Raw genomic sequence first — 22,770 nt, 5'->3', positions numbered from 1 at the left:
GACCCCCAACAGTCGGATTTTGCACTAAGTGGTCCCGTATAACGGACTTAGGATATGGACCAGACTCCCCATATGAGTCGGGTGTGGCGCTAAGTGGTCCCGCACGACCGACTTAGGATATAAACCAGACTCCCCATATGAGTTGGGTGTGGCGCTAAGTGGTCCTGCATGACCGACTTAGGATATAAACCGGACTCCCCATATGAGTCGGGTGTGTGTCATGTTGCTCTGCATCCTGCATCTTTAAAATAACATGGACACAAAACAATAATAATTGCATAAAACAATAATGCAATTAGTTCTTAGACCAGTGTTGTCGATCTATGCCACTCCATAGATTGTACCAATCTCAATTATAAATTTACCCCCTAAATTAAAACCAATTGACTTGTTGAGTTGAAATCAACTGTTCATTAATAAATTGGTCGTTCGTAGTTCAAATTAGACCTTCACTTACACCGTACAACTTGGCGAGTCGAATTTGGATTGAACCTTTCATAAATTTACCATTTTAATCATTTGAGTTTCTTAACTCGGGTAAAGTCCCAATTATTTGTCACGTGATATGACGGAAACCCTCGATTCGATTGAATTGGGCACAAAATTGGTCCCCAAGCCTTATTTGTCAAGCTGACTCAACTACCAAGAAATTAGCTCAACGTGACTAAGCCGCCAAGCAATTTAATTGTTTACTATAACATACCAGTTGTCTTGATTAAGTCGGCATACAAGTAACTCAGCTCATCGAGTCCAATTTGGATTAAACCCCCTCTTATTTCGTTCGACTAGATCGAGTCATGAAATTACAAATAGGGTCAAATTGAGACTTTATGGTTCAACTGAGTTACCGACGAACTTATTAGACTCACTAGCTCAATCGGCTCCCAACAACCATTAAATTTGATACCAAACCTCTACCTTTTATACCACGTACTATAATCCTTATTATTCTTCCAAATAAAGGATATCAAGGTAATGAACATTAAAAATTGATGTTCATACAAAGTAATTAGCAATCAAATTACCATCCATTTTTAATGTTCCTACTCTCAAGAGGGTTCAATGCACATCAACCTTAATGTCTATGTAATATACCCAACCACTCTTTCCCAAATTTAACTTATTAGTAGTTCAATTGAATATAAATAATAAATACCTGATGGTACCATCACAGCACATGTGATACTTTGCTTCCTTCCTTTGCTAGCAAATCTTTGCTTGTCAAGTTTGAAACTATCTAACGTCTAATCCTTCCTGTTTGCAGGTTGCGTGATAAGTAAGCAACAGACCACCATTATTCTTCCCCAATTGGAATTGATTCTACCAAGTCTGAAGTGATAACTCCCACATTTTCTTCCCCAAATAAGCTGGTAAACCGAAAACCAGCGATGACATCGTCCGACACAAGTTATTTGAGTCTGAAGTACTTTTCGATGGATCTCCTTCCCCAGTTGGGCTTGTTAAGATAACATGGAAGCTGAACCAGGTACCTCGTCCTCAACCATAGAGAGAGCAACAATAGCCGCCACAACTCCTATTACTTTCCATTCCAAGGAGCTGTTACTCCCTATACATGAGCACCTCCTTGCATCCGGCTTGGCCACAACTGTTGCTTCACTGCTAAAGGGGGCTTGATTAAAACCTCTGCCATCCTTGGCAGCACTCCCTCATCTCCATTAAAACACTAGTTTTCTATATTTCACAGAACTCCTCCATGTGTTGAACTTCCTGCGAGAAGTTCTGCAAATAGGGATAAATAACCTCCATCTCTGCATACATTTCTTTCCCTTTTTCGAATCTTATATCTCTTTTTCTCTTATTGAGACCAAAGCTTCAAATCGAACTTTAATAGCGGACTCTCCACTCTTGCTTAGCTTTCAGTTAACAGAGCGAAGTAAAGCAGAGCAAAAGAATCTGAGTTTGGTCGTTTTTCCTTGTAGCATTTCCCACAGACGACGCCAATTGTGGAGGCCGATTTTGGGATAAATCAACCTCAATCACAATTTTCACATTTTATTCGCAAAATGGTAATAAAAACATAAAAAAGGAAATAGAAGACAAATTTTTTACGTGGTTCGGCAAATGTGCCTACGTCCACCGGCTCGAGGAGCCGTTCCACTATCAAACCCGCGGTTACATGGCCTATTTCTATTCTTTTTGTCTCTACCTTCCTTTTTCCTTTTCAATGGCATCAAGGCCTATTTATAGAAAAACCTTAAAAGAGTTCTAACCCTTATTAGGATACAATTGACCAGATTACCCTTACCTAAATTAATTATTACATTAAAAAGGAAAATAACCCTCTTCAAATGATGCCACGTGTTTACCTCGGAATATGTGTTGATATTGCAAATGGATGATCCGAATGAGGGACAATTTAATTCATTTTGATCTATGCCCTACTTTTCTCCAATCAAGACCCAAACCCATGGTTGGTTTGTAACCGAATCACTAGCTTACCCTTGTATCTCTGTACTTGACTCGAATCCCTAGGTGTCACGTGTCCTCCTTTGGTACCTAGCAAGAAATATCCTCCACAATGTCCTTCATCAAGACCATTCTAATTGACCTTCTAAAATGATTGTGCCAATTCCATCAGCTTCGATTCCTTTCAAGAGACGACATCTCATAGTTCTGAAAAGCCGCAGCGCTCCAGTTACTAGCGTAGGCCCTGATGGAACTACACTATACACCTGTTTAGACGAGTCCGGATATAAATGTCGTACATATTGGCTGATCTAAGCTGACTGATATATGAATTCATTCCCAACTCCCAAATCCAACCAATAATCTTTCAGCATCAAAGTTAATGATCTCAATTTATCCAGTTGGTGGGACCGATAAAAGATCATATGTATTTTAATATTCTTGTTGGTTGGTGCTGGATGACCTCAACCTGATTAATTTAATAACCTTCATTTGCTGCTATTATAATTTGGTCCTCTTGTAAGTTTAACTACTAACTTAAATCATATAATTACCAGACATTATATATAAATTAATTGTTACGGGTAGTACTAACAATATTGAATTATAAAGTTTTATCACATTCTGTCGTGGCAATAGCAGAAAGAAGCACCTTTCTTTCTCTCCAACTTTCAATGCTTTTTTAGGTTTGTCATACTTGATTTCTGCTCCTAAACTCTTTTTTTTTTTTTTGTGTATGTTGTTTGTATGTCTGCTATGGTTGGCTGAGTTGGAGTAGAAGGAGTTTTTAGCTTCTGAATATGGAGGAAGCAACGATGTTGAGAGCGATGAAGCTGTGGATGGCCAATCTGAATAAAAGCTTGATAAACGGGAAAAGTATCTCTCTCTCTCTTACAGGCGGGGAATGTTTCAGATGGAGATGGAGAGGAGGATGACCAGGACATGGAGGTAACGTTCAATACTGGTTTAGAGGATATAAGCAAGAGCATTCTTGAGAAGAAAAAGGATAAAGAGTCTGAAACAGTATGGGAGGAATGCAAGGAAGAACGGATCCAAGGACTCATCGGAAGATGAGAGTAGTGTTGCTGATCAAGAAGCACCTGAACAGCCCGATGACTTCTTCATTGATGAACCTTCCGCAAAAAGTAATCGTACAGAAAAGCTGGGAAAAGAAATGGAAAAGGAACAAGAAGCAAGTAGAATAGTACTTGAATTGTTGTTCCCTGGTTATCAAGGGGCTGATATACATAACATGAAAGGATATAACTTGAAACTTAAAAAGGGTAAAAAAGAGAAGGAATTTCCAGCTGAGGACAAGCTACCTTCTATCGATTATGATGTAAGGATATAACTTGAAACTTAAAAAGGGTAAAAAAGAGAAGGAATTTCCAGCTGAGGACAAGCTACCTTCTATCGATTATGATGATCCACGATTTTCCTCTATGTTCACTTCTCCTCTCTTTGCCTTGGACCCAACAGATCCACTGTATAATAGGTATGTAGTTAGCAGTAACACAATCACTGGTCATTTTCTCAAAAAGAGCTTTTATTGCCACACCAACATTTGCTTACGCCAACGCCAAGATGTGTGCTAAGTCTTTGGTGATTTACATATGAATTGGGGTGGCGTTGGTAAAAGTTGGTGTGACAATAGAATTTCTCTTTCTCAAAACTAGTTGATTTTCACATCAGGAATCCTATGTATCTGTCATGTAGATTTTACAACATAACATCAGCGTAGCATGCCTTGGGCGAATCACCTTCATGCTTTTATTAGTTGGATTTTCTTAATTATGCTGAGAGACTGAATTTGGTTGTTGCAGGAGCGCAGCTTATGCTCGGAAATTAGAAAGTAAGCGGCACAATATAGCCGAAGAAGAAATAATGGATAGAGAACAGATGAAACAACCCACACAAGCTCAATTGACATTGGATGGAGCTGATTCGAGGAAAGATGAGCAGTTGCCCTCTGACGAGATGTCATCGAAGAAGAAAGTGAGGCATTAGCTGTCATCCTTAGTTCGATCAGTTAAGAACAAGGCTCAGCAAATTCAAGTATCTTCCCATTATAAGGCACGAAAGAAAGATGTGCCATTGCGGTCCGATGGTAGCTCAAAAAAGAGGGGGAACCGTGAACTCTCATCCTTGGTTCACTCTGTTAAGAAAAAGTCCAGAACCTTACAAAGTCGAATTCCAAGTGAAAGTAAGTGGGAGAGGTGTACACCATGTGAATGGGACTTAGGGCTTTAACTCTGCCAAAAATTGGTTCAGATTGGCATTTTTTTTTTGCCCTTAAATCTCTGCTCTTTTGGATTTGTTTGGAATTTGGATAATTTCAATGTATACAAGTACTTCTGAGAATTTAAATGTTGGTGATTGATATAAATGAGATTTTTTAAATTTAGCATCAAATTTCTTTATTTTGTAAGCAAAAAATCACGTTTTTATTTATTTATTAAATTTATACTTTTATTTTTTAATTATGTATATTGAATTAGTTTGAACTAATTTGTTGGTTTTGACTCGGTTTATCCTAGCCAAAAATGGGGTACACAATTTTCCTCTTACAAAGGGCATATCATATGGTAATAATAAAGCCATGGGGTTGGCCTAGTGGTAAGCTGAGCCTTGATAAGCTCCGCAGGAAGAGTAGGTCAAGAGTTCGGACAACTAGTTACTAGTTACATGTAGGACATTTCGAGGGGGTGGTGCGTTTGACCTTGGGACTAGTGAAAATAAAATAAAATAGTCTAAGGTCAATTATATCAAGTTCCAATTGACAATAGCTTAGCAATTGAAAGTTAGGAGGCTATCACTGATGATTGCTTGAGAAAATTGGTTTACATAAAAGATATCCGATAATCTCAATCTACTTTCCCTCACTAGATCATATATTGAAATTATATTCTAATATTGTTCAATCTATAAATATGTTATTTCTTGATTGGCCAATATCAGCACCATAAAGCATTATCTGAGTCATTTTGTTCTCTAAATAAAATTTTCTTTTAATCTTAATAATTGGGATATGTAGATCACAATAAACTCCAAAAAGCTACAAAAAACTTCAATTTCATATATTAACATCTGATGGAAGGAATTCCATCACCCCCATTGAGATTGAAATCTCTCTTGCATCCAACGCCTACAAACTTATCCTGAAATCTCAATAGAGGACATTTCTCAATCAAATTTGAACCTTGATAAGCTTCTTTAAGAAACACAGTGCTTCTTGCCCCTTTATTAGTGATGTAAAAGATACCATGTTTCTTAACCAAACAAAGCAACAACTTACATGGTAACTGATACTCAGCATGAAATGCATCCAATTGAGCAGAACTCATTCTTTTTTCCATTGTCAAACTCAGAAGTTCATGAAGCACTGCAACTGCCCGCTTTCGAGCTTTCGGGTCGATAGGATCGAACCTCCTCGCATTCAAATAAGGTGAAGGGAATGGCAGTTTCTGCCACTTCTGGACTTCTTGTTCGAGGTATTTCGTGTTGGGTCTGAAACCAGTAGGATAATTCATCTGAAAAGAAAAAGGACCATAGAAATTACCATCCCTAGAGATCTTGCTTTGCTTATGATCTACATGAGTTGCTGCAACCATATTTAGTTTTTCTTCGCGGGCGGTGATTGCTAGTGAAGAATCCCAGCTTTCCAAGTGAAGATAAGGTATCCCATTAACATCTTTCACTGAGAAGAATTCTGGGTACTTAGGAATCAAAGCCTTCTTGAAATCTCTGGGCAAACCCAATTCTGATTCAATGAATTCGATCTTCTCGAGTCGGACCCGACAATCCATTGACATCATTAAAAGCTTCCTGAGATTCTTCACTAAAATGGGTTCCATTAGTTCTCGAACATAAGTTTCTTCGGCTGCAATTTTTGCCGCTTTTTCTGTGAGTTTAACCAAAAATGGGGTTCTGTTTCCACCACTGACATGAAAGATTGAAGGGTACTTTTCAATCACAGTCATGAAATTCCATTTCTTAACTAACCCAACTTCTTTTTCAAGGTCTCGAAGGAAGATAGAATGATTTTTGTGGCCGAGAATGATGTCTTTTAGTTGCAGAATGAGGGATGGTTTCTTCTGAAGGTCCATTACTCTGTCGAGATCATGGACTCTGTGATAAATCTTCTTCTTGGGTCTCCCAGGTCTCCTCTCAGACGATTTATACATGATTTGGATGTATAAAAAACCAGACTTTCGAATTGGGGTCCAAGCAAAGACCGTATCGATGCTTAATTTCTTTGTGAAAGGAGACTGTAAGAAGGTTTTCATGGCTCTTCGATGCAAGTTAATAGAGAATTCTCTTTGGGACCATATATCGAATGCTAGGAACGCAATTTAATAACGAAAACTCAAAAAACCAATCCGTTGAAGAAGAAAAGGGAAATATTTGATCAGAAACCCTAACTTAGAAGCTCAAACAAACACTGAAAAGAGGAAGAACGCAGCGATACTAAACAGTAATCAACCGATCAAAGAAAAAAAAAAAAAAACAAGCACGGTTGCTCTCCATTTGCAAATGATCTGAAAAGAGAGAAATCAACGAGAGGAGAAAAAGATAACAAGGATTAGGATATCGTTTTATACTGTTTTCTCCATAAATTAGGCGACTTTCTTAGGGTTTTGATTCTTCTCTAGCCTTCCTTACCATATCCATGAAATGGTTCCCAATGAATGAATAGTGCTCCACCAGAATTAGAACCAATCGAAATCCCGATTTACAAATAAAAAATCTGGCCTTTGAAGCCCTAAATGAACCTAAAACCTCCACTTTTTTTTTTTTCAGAAACCACCGAAACAGAGAGAGAGAGATTGAAAGAAAAAAAAAAAAAAAAATCAAAATTTGAAGAGATCGTAAAGCAAAGGAGGACACGAACCTGAGAATGGAAATCTTAGTTCTAATCGAACACTTCGGTGTCAGTGAGCTAAAGAGGGTGAAGATCGTCGAGAGACTTCGTGACTTCGTGGTCTGTAGGCTGATGATAGAGGATGAATTTAGGATTTTGGGAGCTCTAACCATTCTATTGGCGCTCCAACTTTTATTTTTACACTCCAATTAAATTTAAAAAACAAAAGAAAATTAAGGGACCGACTAGTTGCACACCAACCTTTAAAAAAAAAAAATCTTCATTTCTTGGATTTTTTTTTTAAAACCACTATTCAACCTTCTTATTGCACTTCAATACCTAACATTTAAGGTTTAAAGCTTATTCATCTTCATGTGTATACTTTACTCGTGCTACACTTTGCTCATGATCTCTAGTCGCTCTTTATTTTGTTGTTATCAATTTTGTTCGTGTTCTCTATTTTTATGTTATTTATCTCACTTTCCTTATAATTTCCAAATAAAGGGAGAGATATCTTTTAATTGCTTGTATATGACTAGGTCTATTGTTATATGTCGTTGATTTTCTTTAGTGAAATCTTTTTTGTGTTCCTAATATAATTGGGTTGCGGAGAATTCAAGTCCATATTCAATTTTGTAACAATTGTGGACAATGCTCTTTCTAACTCTCCGACCCGTTAGTTATTTATTCATTTATATTTCTTTTACAAGTTCTACAACTTTTCAAAGGACCACCAATGTATTTCTTGCAAAATGATTTTGAAACCTACAACTTGATAAATATGCATAGTTTCTAAACCAACAATAATTTTTGTGGTCATGGTTGAAGAAGAAGAGAAAAAAATTAAGAAAAACAGTGCAACATTTATTTATTTATTTTTGGAGTGTAATTTCCAAATGGAGTGCAAAGGGTAATTTTTTAAGTGATTAAGTGCAATTGGTATTAGGTGGTGTGCCACTAGTCGATCCCATAATTAAAATACCATCGTTCTAGGAAAGAACACTATGTTTGAATAATTTCTTCACTTTGACATAGAGATATTGAAGAAAGAATAAGACGAGATCAACATCAAAAGGTCAGAATAGTGGACTATTGTCGTTGATGTCAACTTATTCTTTTTGACAGCTTATGTAGTGGCAACTTATTCTTTTTGACAGCTTATGTAGTGGCAAATTGTATCTTTTTAATCTTTTATAAGTGTTATGAAAAGAAAAAAAAAAAGAAAATGTTGTGGAGATGTTAACTCCTATTCTAAGTGGGGTATGTTAACTTTTAGTTGGATGTGGGAATAAGTGTTCGGGTACCAATGTAATTTCTCTTTTTTGGATCCCTTTCTTTGCACCCTACCATTGACATAAGTGCACCACCTTACATAAAAAAAACTTTATATCCCTCTATTTTTCATATGTGCACCTCCACTTTTACATAGAAATCCTAAACCCTTGTTCAAGCCACGTGTATGGAAGACCAAGCGACCAACTTGTATTTTTGTTTCTTCGATAGATTCCTGCTCCTTAAAGATTCTAATCTTAACATTTTGAAAGATTACATCAATGAAAAGATTTAACTTCTTGTCAACAATTTCGAGTTTTTTTTTTTTTTTTTTAAAAGGGTCTCATGTTTCAACATCTTCTTGTCAACACAACCAAAGCCATGTCAACAAGTGCTTGTCGACACAGATAAAAACCATTTTATTTTTATTTTTATTTTGTCTTTTCGACATGTCAATGTCAAAATGGCTTTTCCTTGTTGAGACATACAAATGTTTTTTTTTTTTTTAAATGGATTGGGTTGTTCATATGCTAATGATATTGCCTTTTTTATCATGAAATCCTTGTAAATATAAAAATAAAGAAGAATAATGAGATAGAGAAGAAAATAATAAAAATAAGGAAAATAAGATGAATACCCCATGGCCTAAAGAAGATGAGATGAAGAATATAAAGTGGCGGTGGCTTCTTTGCTAACAAAAGACGATGGAAAGAAAATGTAGAAATGTTTGGTATTTCGTAAGTAGGTGCACTTCACAAGGAGGTGTATATCAAAGGTTTATAACTTAATAAGGTGCACTCAAAATAGATGTGCACTTATGCCAACCATTTTTTTCTTTCAGTGAAACAACTTACTGCATCTGTCGCCCATGATCCAACGTTGGATTGGTCCTTATCGTAATAAAACATAATTGATTTTCAATATTTGAATTCAAATTCTGTGAATTTTTTTTTTTAAAGGTCAACAAGGTTAAGGCAAACCCATATCAGCCACAACCTCAGGTAAAGAAAACCTCTACGATCCTGATCAATGGTAGAACTGAGGTTACAAAGGAAAGCACCGTCATCTAGTTCAGAACATTCCATAGAGTCTTGAGAGGATGTAAGATAATCTGCAGCTCGATTAACTTCCCTAACAACATGGTTGAAAGTGTACTCGTGGAAACTAGGAAGGAGCCTTCTAATAGAAAGAACTAAGTGGATAACACTTCATGGAGTACTCCATCGATCGTTGAAGATATTGACAACCGTTGAGGAGTTTGCCTAAACCCGAATGTTGAGGCAACATTTTGCAAAACACAACTTGAGCCCTTCAAGGATAGCCTCTATCTCGTGATAAAGGATTGAGACGGGGTTCGCACAACTTGCAATAACAGCAATCACTCATCCTTCATGGTCTTGAATGATTGCTCCAAGTCTACCTTGAGTGTCTGAGAAGAAGCCACTAGTGTTGAGAGCCCAAGTGCCAACATCTAGCTTTGGTCAGTAGCAATAAATGTTCCTAGGCTGTGAGAAGGTCGTACTAAATTCCCAAGCTTTGAAAGAAGTATCGATTATAGTTAGAGTCTTCGATTTCTTTTAAGGAATCTTCAAACTTTAAACAAATTTCTTCTTGAATAATAGAGATAATAGTGGTGTGGTTGTTGAATTTGTTTTGAAAAATCATGTTGCACCTTTCTCTCCACAAGTGATAGATGAAGGCACAAAAAATAACTTTTTTGATATCTTAAATGATTGAGTCACCCTTGAAGTTAGATGCCACACACATCACCTCTTCTTTCCCATCACCCAAGGTGCGATTGTGCATACATCTCTTAAGGATTTCAATCTATTGTTGACTAGTTAATTTAAAGATGTGATTTGACTTCACATATCTCAAATCCCCGTTAAAGAAATTAAATAAATTTTACTTAATAACCTTGTGTCAGGGACTTCATTGTAAAAATAACCTAAAAAAATACTCAAATAAAGAAAATATGTCAATGGTTCAGAATGAGTAAAAGTTGGGGTGCCAATAGAAGTTCTATCATTTTTTACATTATTTTTTTGGTTGCTTTTTTTTCTTTTCTTATTTTGGGATTTTAAATGAGCCTAATCATAATTGTAAACAACTTCTGAAATTGATTATAATTTAAGTCAAACCTTTGTAATGTTTGAAAAGTGTGTTTTAATCTTTAATTGGGGTGTGATAAATAATTTAAGAAATTGAGGTGTAATAAGTATATGTTGAGGTGCCAATAACAACTCTCTAAAAATAAAATTTATTTTTCTTAGTGCCCCTCAAGTTTCTTCCCCAATGCCTCCTTACCTCAATAGAAATCTTTATTTCTTTACTTTCTCACTCCATATAATTTTTTCTTTGTTAACGAACTCTCATATTTCTTTCTTAATTTCCCCTCATCCAAAAGATTAGGCAAACTCAAATCATCTCATCGAAGGTTCAAATCATTGAGATAAACTTTTCAAACCATCATACTTTTAATTATCATGATCAATACTTCAGAGTTTATCAATAGAATTTATTTATTTATTTATTATAATATATTTTTAATTTGTACTATTTTAAAAGGGCGAATCTCCATTTTGTGCGTTGAATATGAAAAAATCCCGAGTTCAATACGTTGTTTGTTTTTATTCCTAAAACATGCATTCGTCATTTTTATAACTTACGAACTCGTGAGTTCGTCAGTTTTAATATCTATGAATTCCTAGATATACCAATAGATTTATTGATTATAAAACTGACAAATTCATCCGAAATGAATGTTTTGGGAATTAAGATGAACAATGTAGCGAAATCGGAATTTGGACATAAGTTGCACACATTTTTGAAAAAAATCCCATTTTAATATACATTTTTTATATTCCCCAAAAATTTTCCAATCAACCCTAGCCAGAAAACAAGCCAATCCGAATTTTGTTACTATGCTTTCTACCCCCTCCTCAAGAATGCCCCTTTAACTTCACACCAACACTTTGCTTACTAAGTAAGATTTAAAGACTTAACAAGGGTTGTATTTGCTCAATGGATTATCAAATTGGAAATCCAACACCACAACCCTCTAGATTTCATCGAAAAACTCAGATAAAAATAAATAAAAATAAAAAATTCCATTTTTTCTTCTTCTTATGGATTTGATCTAAGGCTTTGAAAACGAATGGTTATCAAATGTCCAACCAACTCCAAAATTTAAAATAAAAATTAAACGGTGAATTTTTTATATTTTCTTTTCAAATTCATAGAATTTCGTCCTCTACAACTCTGAAACATCGGGTCATGATTTTAGATGCCACAAGTTAAGCTCAAGGACAGTTAGTGAGAGTGAAAATCATAAAACTCAGTGAGGCTAGTCAGACTGTTAACTTTATGTATTGCCTTTCTTCTTCTCCTTTTTTTTTTCAATAATATTTTTCTAATACTATTATCATTCCTCTTCTTCCCCTTCTTTAATAATACCATTCCAATTTTATTACTTTACATCTTCTACCCCTTAACTTGAGAAAAGACGCCACTACCAGTAGGCACGAGCAAACTCTAGCTCCCTTATCATATGGCCACTCCATATTTTGGTGAACATTTAAGATACACCTATGTTAAAGTCTAACTTACCCATCAAAAAAAGAAAAAAAGAAAACATTATGTTTAAAACTAATATCACACCTCTTGACCTTCCCTTCAAAACTATTGAAAAATAACGAATCATTATTGTTGGAGGCGGCGTCACTGTCATCACGACCATCCTCCTCCTCCTCACCACCACCAATACCATCATCATCATAGACGAGGTTAAAGATGATTGATTTTGGAATAAAATCAAGGGTTTTTAAGTAATTTTACATTAGTTCATAAGTGAGACCAAGGTCAAAGGGCATGTAATCAATTTTAAAACATAATGGTATCCAAAATATTCACCAAAATGTGGAGGGCCCGCTTACAGATTCTTCAAAATTTTAAAAATGCATTTTAGATGATTTTCAAATAAGATTTCAAAAGATCCCTGCCTATATCATATTTTGAAATATAGATACTAAATGGTTGAGGTGTTTTGTTGGCACTCTAGACAGCTTTTGGTTCCTATTTTCAAAAATACAACCTTTGAGGTTTCTTTCGTGCAGTTTTGAAAAAATAAATGATTGATTTCGAGACCCAGTATGAGTAATTGAATCCTGAGGGGGTGGCTCAATGGCAATTTCGAATCTAATAAGCGGTGAGAGTCCTTAGATTGTGTTTACGAGACTCAACAGGAGCAATATTTCCTTGAGGCTAACCGTGAGGGCATTCCCTTTCTTACCTGGTGCGCGTGATGTGCTAGACGTTGCACGTGCCTGTTGAAGGGTCCCATGCCTTGGTTCCGGCCCTGGCTCATCCAGTCTCCCTGGTCGGACGTAAGTCTGGACCAACCCCCATTAATCCATAAATACCTCTGTTCTCATGGTTGCTACCACCATCAAGTTAGCTCCATTCATCGTCAACAACCACCATGATCCAAAACACTAAAAAAAGATTGTGAAAGGTTGGAGTCCACTGATTAAATAAATTATTCATCCAATCGGATTATCTCAAAAGCATGATCACTCCAAGCGAAAGCCATTGTGGAGTTCATTTATAATGCTTCGAACTGATCCAATATTCCAATTCCATGTTGTTTGCGAACATATCCACAGGTCCATGCTCTGTAAATCATCCACCATTGATCATCAATGATCAAATATACTTCCCATGACTGTCACTACCGTTATCACTTTGTTGTCACCACCCCTCCAAACACATTACGAGTCCTCTTCCCCATTTTATTTTTACAACCTCCGCTACCGTCAAATCATCCATTAACCCCATAAAGATCCATTCCATTGCTATTCTCCCCAAATTGGTTATGTCCATCCTAAATTCAATAAATCCCAAAATCTGATCCACTAGCCCATATCAGTAATTCCCAATCATCCATTATCTATAGGTGATTCATCAAAGATTGTGTTCCTAAAGGCAATTGATTTCAACAAACTGATAATAATCATTGATCAACATGAGTAAGACAAGTAGGATTTATCAAACTGGGTTCTTTAGTTCAAGGCTTCACCCAATAAAGTTTTCTAAAATAAAATTTGACTTGTTTTCAATCAATCAATAAAAGAAAACAAGTCCAAAAAGCTTCATTTATAGACTTCCAACATCCACTATGATGCAACTTTAGAAATAGAAATTGTTCTTATATATTTAATTTTAAAACAATGTTAAATCAAATAACAAATATTTTATATTTGATCTTTAACATTCAAAACAATTTTAATTTTAAAACATAATGAAATAATTAAAATTAAAATTGTATATGCTTAAATCATATTGAATCTACTTTATATTGTTCTAAAACAGATGAAGAGTTTTATGTTGGAGAAACTGTCCCTCAACCATAAGAGAACAAAAAACACAAGTTATGACCATCCAGAGTTCTCTGGTCATGGCAAAACCAAGATCGGGATGGTCTTCAGGATTCAAGTGGGTGCAAATCCCAAGAATCCAAAGGCCATCTTCCTTGAGATGACAACATCACAACCCTTAAGGGATTTCCAATGAAACGGAACCTCAAATATGACAAACAGACTAGGTTCATTTCTATTTCTCAAAACAAGAGTATAAGTTTATCAAAATTCAAGCTCTCACAGTTCCTACGTAGTGGTCCTTTCCTGTCCCGCCTAATGTCATAAGAGAGAGAGAGAGAGAGAGAGAGATGTCTCACCACCTGTTACTAGGTGGTTTAACTTTGTAAATCCGAACTATCCAATTCGACGTTGTGAAGGCCTCTTCCAAGTGCTCAAGCTTTACATCCTTGTTTCCAATTTCAACCCCCCTCGCACGATCATACCTGCAAAACCCCCAAAAAATAAATAAAATAATAATATAGTTTTAATACAAGAAGTCAGATATTAGCATAATGTATCTAGCACCAAAGTCGGTGTAGATGCATGCACAATGCAAACAAAAAGCATACAGATGTATCCGCGCAGATTTTACCACAGGTGACTCCCCATTCTCGAGCAAAGACAAAAGGTTTAAATTCACCAAACACGCATGTATTCTAAATTTACATATGTGCAAGAAACATAAAAGAAAAGATGAATCTCAAGGTGATTGAAAGACCATATTGTAATTGGGATTAAAACAAAATACGGTCCTTGACATCAAATATCCTTGAGATTAACTGAAGATCACCACTAATCAAATGTACATAAATTAATGGATGTGGTACATAAGGGTACGAGTAAACTTGGATACGACTTAGCACTAGTAATGTAAAACAAGAACAACATTATTACAAGTGCGGGAATTTGAAACAATAATAAACCAGTGCTCTAAAAGACAGACCAATAGAACGGTTTGGCCTAGTTTTACTAGAAACTACCAGGTCAGGCAGTCCAGTTTGACGTTCAATCTGAGAGCCCCCTTATTAGAAAGAGATGAAGGAAAAAAAGATCCCTAGGAACTAAGGAAGATGATTCATCCAAATGCTTGCATTTGTTTAAAGAGTGATCCCACCCAAAATAATAATAATAATAATAAATTGAATTATAAGATTTTCTACAGAAAAGTCATGACTTCCTCACTCCCAATAACTTCATCTAGATTATTTTTAGACTATTACCCTTTGTTTATAGTTGCATGATGGGTAATAAACTATTTTACACCGATAAAAAATTAATATTCTTAAAAATAAAACAATGTTTGTCAATAATTGAACTACTTTTGGGGTGTAAATCCTTTATCACAGTAATCCAACTACTTCCTCCATATTTTTGTAGTCTACACTCCACATTAGAGGCGATGAAGGTCCTAAATAGGTTCATGTGTTCGACTATTTCTCCCAACTTTCCAATTTAAATTTCTCCGACTCCTAATTAGTTCCTCCTTTTGTTTATCTTTCTCATCAATGTTTGTAGGAATCAATTTCTTATTTACCAGTTTTTGTGAAGATTATATATTCCCTCTCTCTCATAGATTGTACTTCAGAATTCTTCTGTGTCATTGCCTACTCCCCCATGGGTTTTAAAAGTGTAATAAAATTTTGAAGAACGCAAAGAAGGATGGAGTTGTACTTACCCAGGAGGTTTGCCATATTCTGTTGTCAGCTCTCCGAACCGGTAGTAAGAAAGCTTATACCTGATCCCATAAAAGAAAGAACCGGGTTATCTGAACATATAGACTGTATCTATAAGGATCATGGAATATGTAGTGCTGAAAAATTACATCTACCAAGTAAATGAATAAAGAGACCTTCCTTAGATTAATGTGCCTAGTTAGAAAAAATATTAGCATTAAGTCCAACCAGCCATATTACTTCAATATTTCCATGAAATGAAAAATATAACCCTCCCAAAATATAGACCAACTTTTGTCATCTTCTTACACATAAAAGAGTTCAAACAACAAAGAAAGATCATAGATGTTGTCACGTGGAAATCACACCAAATTGCATTCAGAAGCCTTCACCCAAAAAAAAGTTTTGATTAACATTTGTCTCATATAGTAGATTCAGTGAATCTTTTGTTAAGAATTACATTATTTTTTTTCTTCCTATAGGCGAGATTCTATTAATGAAAACTGAAGAGATATCATTTAACTAGCTTTTCAGCATGAATGCTTTGTTCGCAATGAATGTGAATAAGTTGACTTAAGCCTCATTTGGGCATGCACTTCAATAAGAAACATAGTTGCAAAATTTTCAATTTGGTGAGTGTGTCTAGGAGGTGCTTTTGGGAAACAGATTCCTTGGAAAGTTTGGTAATTATATTTAAAAGTTTTGATCTTTATGGTCATTTGACTTAATATCTTTAAAACATTCTGGAGAGTATTTAAGTCATCAACTAAAAAAATGGCTTTACCATCTGAAAATCCCCAAATCTGGTCTGGGCAACTTCTAAGTTCCAAACTTTTAAGTTCTGCCAGCTTCCCTCGTTTAAGCTGTTTTTAGGGTTTAGGAAGTTTAATTCAGCTAGTTTTATTTGTGTACTTGGGTAGGTTTCTTAAGCTTGTACTAGTCGAGTTAAATTAGGAGTCCAAAGGTCAATTTAAGCCATTGTAAAGGATGTCCTAATTAATTATTATTTGGATAATCAATTGAAATCCAACTCTTTTAAAAACAGTGCTCTTACTTTCTTTTTTATAGGTTTAACCATGAAGGTGGATTTTAGATCCCAGGTAGGTGGTATATATTTTTTTTTATAAGTACAAAATATAAAGTAAAAAAGATAAAAATTCCACCTTACAATGCCGATTAAGTTAGTCAGGCACATAAACTTACATGAGACAGTTCAACATCTTGGGTGCTGCACCTTTGTCAACACGATATTCGCCATTAACAAGATAATCAGGTTCCTTGATGACAGGAAAAACACCACCTCCAATCCGCACCATCCACAAAAATCTAGCAGTTAATTTGAATCAGTAATAGAGGCAAACAAATTCATGCCACATTTAAATATAAAATAAAACAATCAAGCTCCCTTTATTTGAAATGGTGGAACACAGAATTGAACAATATAATAGAGGCAATTCCCCCAAAATTAAATAACACTAAGAATAAAATATTAAGGGTGTGGTTGGATGTAAAGCGTGCACTAGTGATTATTGTTGGGTAAATCAAGGGAGGAATCATCAGTTGAATAGGACACCAGTTCAGGCCATCTACTTAATGGACGACCACTCGAAAGGCAATAGTCCAAATCAAAGTTGTAAAAGTAGAATCAGATCATAAAATCATAAAGAGACAGATTTAAATCGAATTTTAAATTGTAGGGTTTGAACAGTAAGTTTTTCAAAATTGAAAAAAGATTAAACAATACTAAAAGGTTAGAAAATTAAAATAAGCTCAAATCTTCTTATCCCATCGTATCAACAAAATTTCATTTATTTCACTATGAAATATTAGCATAGCATATCACATCCTTAGAATTAAAGCTTGGTGATCAAAGGGGAGGTGTGCTATGCAACCAACCCATCCCCATTAAATTAATATCATCGGAATAGAACTTTTTTTTTTTTTTTGATAAGTAATATCATCAGAATAGAACTGAGAACTTACTTGTTAATATCATCGGAAGAATAGCCAGTAACACCTCCAAATACAACCAGTACATAATCCACATCCAGTGATTGCATTATCTCATATGCCTCATCTTCATAAGATGACATAGCACGCCCTACAGTAGCAATATGTGTATTGTTCCATGTGTTATTGTCAACAATAACAGTTCTGTTTCCCATGGCAGTGATCTGGTAACCATAGTCCCACCAAGACATCACCTTAGCATCTGGAGGAGTATTTTGCCGAAGCCAAAAGTATGCCTCACGGTAATCATCAAAGATCACCCTACCACCATGGGCACCCCTTGCAGCCAATACAATTGAGGGAGAAGAATATGCTTCTGATGTGACCCACGTGCAGTGTGTAGCATATTTGCTGAGCAAATAAAAAACACCGACAAGCAAAGCAGCTGCGGCATTTCTTCCAAAAGGTAGAGATTGATCGAATGAAGTCTGTTTGTGCAATTTGAGTCATCGTTAAATTGTAATAAATATTTAGTAGAAATATAGAATGAAATGCAATGTATTTTATAGTAATATCAGAACCAATTCACACGTTGAAGGCATAAGCATGAAGAACAATTGGCCAGGGACTAACCCAACAAAAACCACAAGCTTCATTCAAAAGAATTAGAGAACTTCCAAGGTAATCCCTTTGTCTGTTCAAAGAAGAAGACTTTCTACTAAAAAGGCTCTTTATTAAACAAATAAAAACTTGCAAACAGTCTACCCCACCCCCCCACCCCTGGCCTTTTTTTATTTCCTATCATTATCTATGCCTTTTCCCAAGCATAGGGTTCTAATAATTCCTAGAGCTCCTAAAGTGACAAATGATTCACTTGAGAAATAATAGAAACTTTCATAGGATTCCTAACTTCTCTGAGATACTATATACATCCATTCCTAAACAAAATATTATTCCCCATATCTCTTTACTATTATAATGATAGAAGACGGAGTAGAAGCGGTTTGACACCAAAATTTGTGTGGCCATAAATGCTCCCACTTTTATATTTAGATTTAATATAATCAGGGTCATTTTAGTCAAAAACCCAAAAATTGCAACTCACGACCATGGAATCACGTTGCTTAGTTTACAAAAATGTCCGTTCTTTTACCATCTAATCTACAAAAACCTTTTAATTGATATTTTAAATTACAAATAAGTCCTTTTGATACATGTGCGTTTGCGCATGCCCCCTTCTAGTTAACATTAAGAGTGGTGCTGGAGTGACCTCAATTCACACTTTGCTGACGTGGAGGTGCACACAGAAGCAAATATGTTTTTCACTCATATCTCGACGAAAAGCATCTATGATTCCGTAAACACCTCCACGTCAACAAAGTGTGAATTGAGGTCAATCTTGAGGTCACTGCAGCATTATTCTAACATAACCCAAAAAGTATATCTACCCCATGCTGATCCCTTAAATCATGAGGATATTACACACACGCGCACGCTCACACAACAAAAAAAAATCAAATTAAAAGAGTAATGTATGAAGGACCACATATCATCCTTTATGATTTAAATGATAGAAAAATACAACCATCAAAGATTTCCAATAAAGACAGACACATGATAGAAAATTAATTGTTAGATAAATATTATGACCCTCACCTTAGATGAAGCCTTTGTACTCGCAGTTCCCTTGCTAGAACCTGAAGACAGAGCCTTGCTCTTTGTACGTATCACTGAAGTCAAATTCTTTACAGTGGCAGATACTGCAATAGCACTAATAAGGCATACAGCAGGTGTGGCAACAAGAATCAATCGGACCATCACACTAGCAAAATACATGCTTGTGAGACCATACATAACTATGAATATAGTTGTATCTGATAACCGTTTGAAGCAGAAGTACAGGCCTGCTGGGAAAAGGAAAAGAAGGATGTGGAAGTCAAACATGAATGACGACCATGCCGTTGGTTGATGCTCAGAGACTGACGCAATAATTGGGATGTGATCCTTTGCGTATGTTGGGTCAAGTAAAGAGTAAAAACGGCCTGTCCACGGTGAGATATAGCCAGATGCCATGCCAACTCCAAAAGCAAGAGCACCCACACCAATTGTACATGTCAATGTGATTCTCAAGAAAGCTTGAAATAGTTTGGTGTCACTCAGTAGGTGCTTAACCCACTCCAAGAAGTAAAATACCTGCAAAAATCTTGCATTTTAGACTCAAAAACAAACTCAAAATGCCAAGTTAACTGATCAACAGAAAACATGGTTCTCATGATATTCTGTATGGCAATGGATTTTGAATGAAGGTAACACTAGATATAGCTCTATTACCATCTTCACAATAATCCACCCTTATAAATCTAGAAAAACATGTGTTTCCTCAAACCACAGTAGTTCAAGAAATTCCTTCCCTTTATCCTTGCATTCAAAGACACCCTTGTTGCTTGTCTACCCAATATTTTTTCAAATGATCAAGAGTGCGATTTGTTCAATGTGTACAGCATACATTCTAAATCATTATACATATTTCATCCTATGATAAGATGCAGGTTCTAAATTTATTGCATGTCGATAAGGATATGGTAGGAAGAAAATTAAGGGATGTTTAACTATGCAAATAAATAAGACTAATTAACCAAGCAATTGAATGAATGCATGACATATTTCCTTCATTCAACGGTACTCTTAAGACCATTGGTGCGATGGAGCTTGTTAGCAGTGGGTCCGAATTCAAATTGTGAAGTATTGTTGAGATTTGCTCCAACAAATCTCTTCCATCACACACAAAATTACATGCAAAAACACCATAAATATAATCAAATCTGTTAAGAGTGTAATTTGTGAGGTTAAGGTGCACAAACATCAAAGGTCATGAGAATCAACCCATCCATCTGAGTGCAAGAACTGTTCCTGATACACCAAGGATCAAAATGTCTGAATTGGTGGAATTAAGTACCGTGATACATATTGCCCATGAGCCTGGTCACAGTTTTTTTTATAAGTAAAATTTGTAGTATAATCACAAAAATTATCAAAATAATTATTTTTTTTATACAAATTTTGTAAAATTCGCCAAATAAGAGATCAGCCAATTAAATCAGCGAATCGATGAACTAATCTGCAATTTATCAATTAATCGCCAAAATGGTAACAATTTACCATTCAACCTCAAAATTTTATCTTCTCCTAACTTCAAATTTCAAGAACAATATAGGGCTTTTAAGGAGGTTGAAGATAATGGGTTTTTGGATAGAAATCCAAAAATACCATTTGTTTATCCTCCAAATTTTCACGACTTTTTTACGGGGCTTTCCTGAACTCATTTGAATTAACCGAACTGAACCCCCACTGAATCCAAAGTTTGTTACTATGCAAATGAGAGTATAATATGAGGCCATATGATGAGATTCTTTATAGTAAAAAATTGAGAAAAAACATTAAAAAAATAGTATATAATAAAAGAGAGAAAATTAGACCCAAAATGTGAGCTTCAATCTTCAAATCTCAAGAACAATATAGGGTTTTAAGAAGGTTGAAGACTATGAGTTCAGGGAAGAAATTCAAAAAAATTCACACATTTTTTGTGAAACCCGAACTTATCTGTATTAACAGAAGTGAACCCTGGGGTGAATAATTACTGAATCTAAGCTTTGGTAAGTATGCAAATGAGAGTATAACACGAGGCTATATGATGTGATTCTTTACAATCAAAATTCAAGTAAACATTTAAAAACAAAGTATATAAAAAATCAAAGAAATGCGAACCTGCATCAAGAAAAACACTCCCATTGCCGCCATATGTTCCCCTGACTGAACATGTTGAAACCCAACAAACTGAATCTGCATTGCAAGTAGCATTCCCAACACATACATACAATTATACGCCACATACAACCTCATCGAATACCTCCCAATAATCAAAAGAACCAACACATACAGCGGGATCAAATTAATTATAAATATATAACCACCCCACGCGGAAACCATATAAAAGTATCCGAAAGCTGAAGCTAAAGCCCAAGCAAGAGACCCAGTATTCACCGCCTTAACAAACAGATAAAACGTCAACAACAATGCAAATATCGCGACCCCTTCGTTATCGTAAGATCCGGCAACGGACCTTGAGATGTAACCGGGGCAAATTGCGATCAGTGCCGCTGCAACAAGCCCAGCACCGGAATCCCAAAGCTCTTTACCGAAGAAGTAAGCGACGATAGTGGTGTTGGAAGCAAAGAACGGAGCCGTTAACACGCAAACCTCACGAATGTGGACCGCGAATCGGAGAAACCTCATAGTCCAGTAGATTATGGCAGCTGTGACCATGAGACCTGGATATAGGGTTCCACCAATGATTCGACCTAATGGATACCAACTTTCAGAATCGAACCAATTCCAGAAATCGTAGAATCCGTTCTTGGTGAGGTACAATGTGGTACGGTAATTGAAGTATGGATCGAACTCATGGATCATGCTTTCATAACGAAGAACACTGAACAATCGAGTGATGAAGGCTAAGATGTAAACGAGACAGAGGATACTAACTCGGATCAAGAGCTCTTTTTGCTTGGTCTTGAGTTTTAGGGTTTTCAAAGAGAAATTGGAGAAGATGGAGTCGGGTTTGATGCTAACATGCGCTGAAGAAGCCATTTGTGAGACCTGATTTGATGATCCGCCCATAGTGATTGAAGAAAAAAAAAATGAAAACTTGGCAACCCTAGATCAAATTTGCAGGTTAAGATCTGTGATTCTTTCCATAAAAAGGAAGTATTTTGTGAATCTGATTGGAATCCATGAACAGAGATTTTGCTTCTTTTCTTTTTACCTCTTTATTCGAAGAATCTGTCGAATTAGAATATCGGAATCGAAGATCGAGCGATCGAAGAAACACTATTTTACGAGACCACCATTGACTGTGTTTTCGTCTTGTTTCGTTCCCCCAAGCCCCACAGAGTTCGAGCTTACCCGAATTATCAATCATTTAGGTTTAAATTATGGGAAATTACTTTGAGAACCCTGCAGAAGAGATTTATTTCTAATCAGTCCCTAAGTTTCGGACGGTTACTTTATAATCCATTTAGTAAAACTTTCTTTTCTTAATGGTCCCCCAACCTCATCATCTTAGCTCATGTTATAATATTTTTTAAATACCTAAACTATCTTTTTCTTTTTA

At 35.7% G+C, this 22,770-nt stretch overlaps 2 protein-coding genes across 3 annotated transcripts; both read right to left on the bottom strand.

Annotated features, from left to right (window-relative positions):
• Positions 1-3,782: 3,782 nt before the first annotated feature.
• On the bottom strand, positions 3,783-7,427 carry LOC147397872 (protein WHAT'S THIS FACTOR 1 homolog, chloroplastic-like). 2 transcript variants are annotated; one of them, XM_086446938.1, is made up of 2 exons: positions 5,723-7,426; positions 3,783-4,582 (listed from the first exon to the last, which is right to left on the bottom strand). In XM_086446938.1, coding segments are annotated over exons 1-2 (993 nt in total). In that variant the 5' UTR covers positions 6,714-7,426; the 3' UTR covers positions 3,783-4,580. The 2 variants fall into 2 exon arrangements, with proteins under 2 accessions (XP_086303064.1, XP_086303063.1); XM_086446937.1 differs by lacking the exon at positions 3,783-4,582 and having other exon boundaries at positions 5,484-7,427.
• A 6,720-nt stretch (positions 7,428-14,147) lies between these two features.
• STT3B (staurosporin and temperature sensitive 3-like b) lies at positions 14,148-22,561 on the bottom strand. The gene is made up of 6 exons (XM_086446936.1): positions 21,366-22,561; positions 19,257-19,793; positions 17,634-18,088; positions 16,854-16,976; positions 15,653-15,712; positions 14,148-14,420 (listed from the first exon to the last, which is right to left on the bottom strand). Exons 1-6 carry the CDS (start codon positions 22,275-22,277, stop codon positions 14,291-14,293), a joined length of 2,217 nt encoding a protein of 738 aa, XP_086303062.1. The 5' UTR covers positions 22,278-22,561; the 3' UTR covers positions 14,148-14,290.
• Positions 22,562-22,770: the final 209 nt, after the last annotated feature.

The sequence above is a fragment of the Akebia trifoliata genome, chromosome 7 (assembly GCF_017979445.1).
Source record: "Akebia trifoliata isolate Shusen 1 chromosome 7, ASM1797944v1, whole genome shotgun sequence".
In the NCBI taxonomy this organism is placed as follows: Eukaryota; Viridiplantae; Streptophyta; class Magnoliopsida; order Ranunculales; family Lardizabalaceae; genus Akebia; species Akebia trifoliata.
Note: the sequence above shows the minus strand (reverse complement) of the source record. Positions and strands in the feature narration are given on the sequence as shown.

Coding starts and splice junctions, on each gene's coding strand:
- LOC147397872 (XM_086446937.1), bottom strand. CDS start 6,713: ATGAAAACCTTCTTACAGTCTCCTTTCACAAAGAAATTAAGCATCGAT.
- STT3B (XM_086446936.1), bottom strand. CDS start 22,277: ATGGGCGGATCATCAAATCAGGTCTCACAAATGGCTTCTTCAGCGCAT. Junction 19,794..21,365: donor GAGTGTTTTTCTTGATGCAG/GTTCGCATTTCT, acceptor AGATTTTTGCAG/GTATTTTACTTCTTGGAGTG. Junction 18,089..19,256: donor GTACAAAGGCTTCATCTAAG/GTGAGGGTCATA, acceptor TTGCACAAACAG/ACTTCATTCGATCAATCTCT.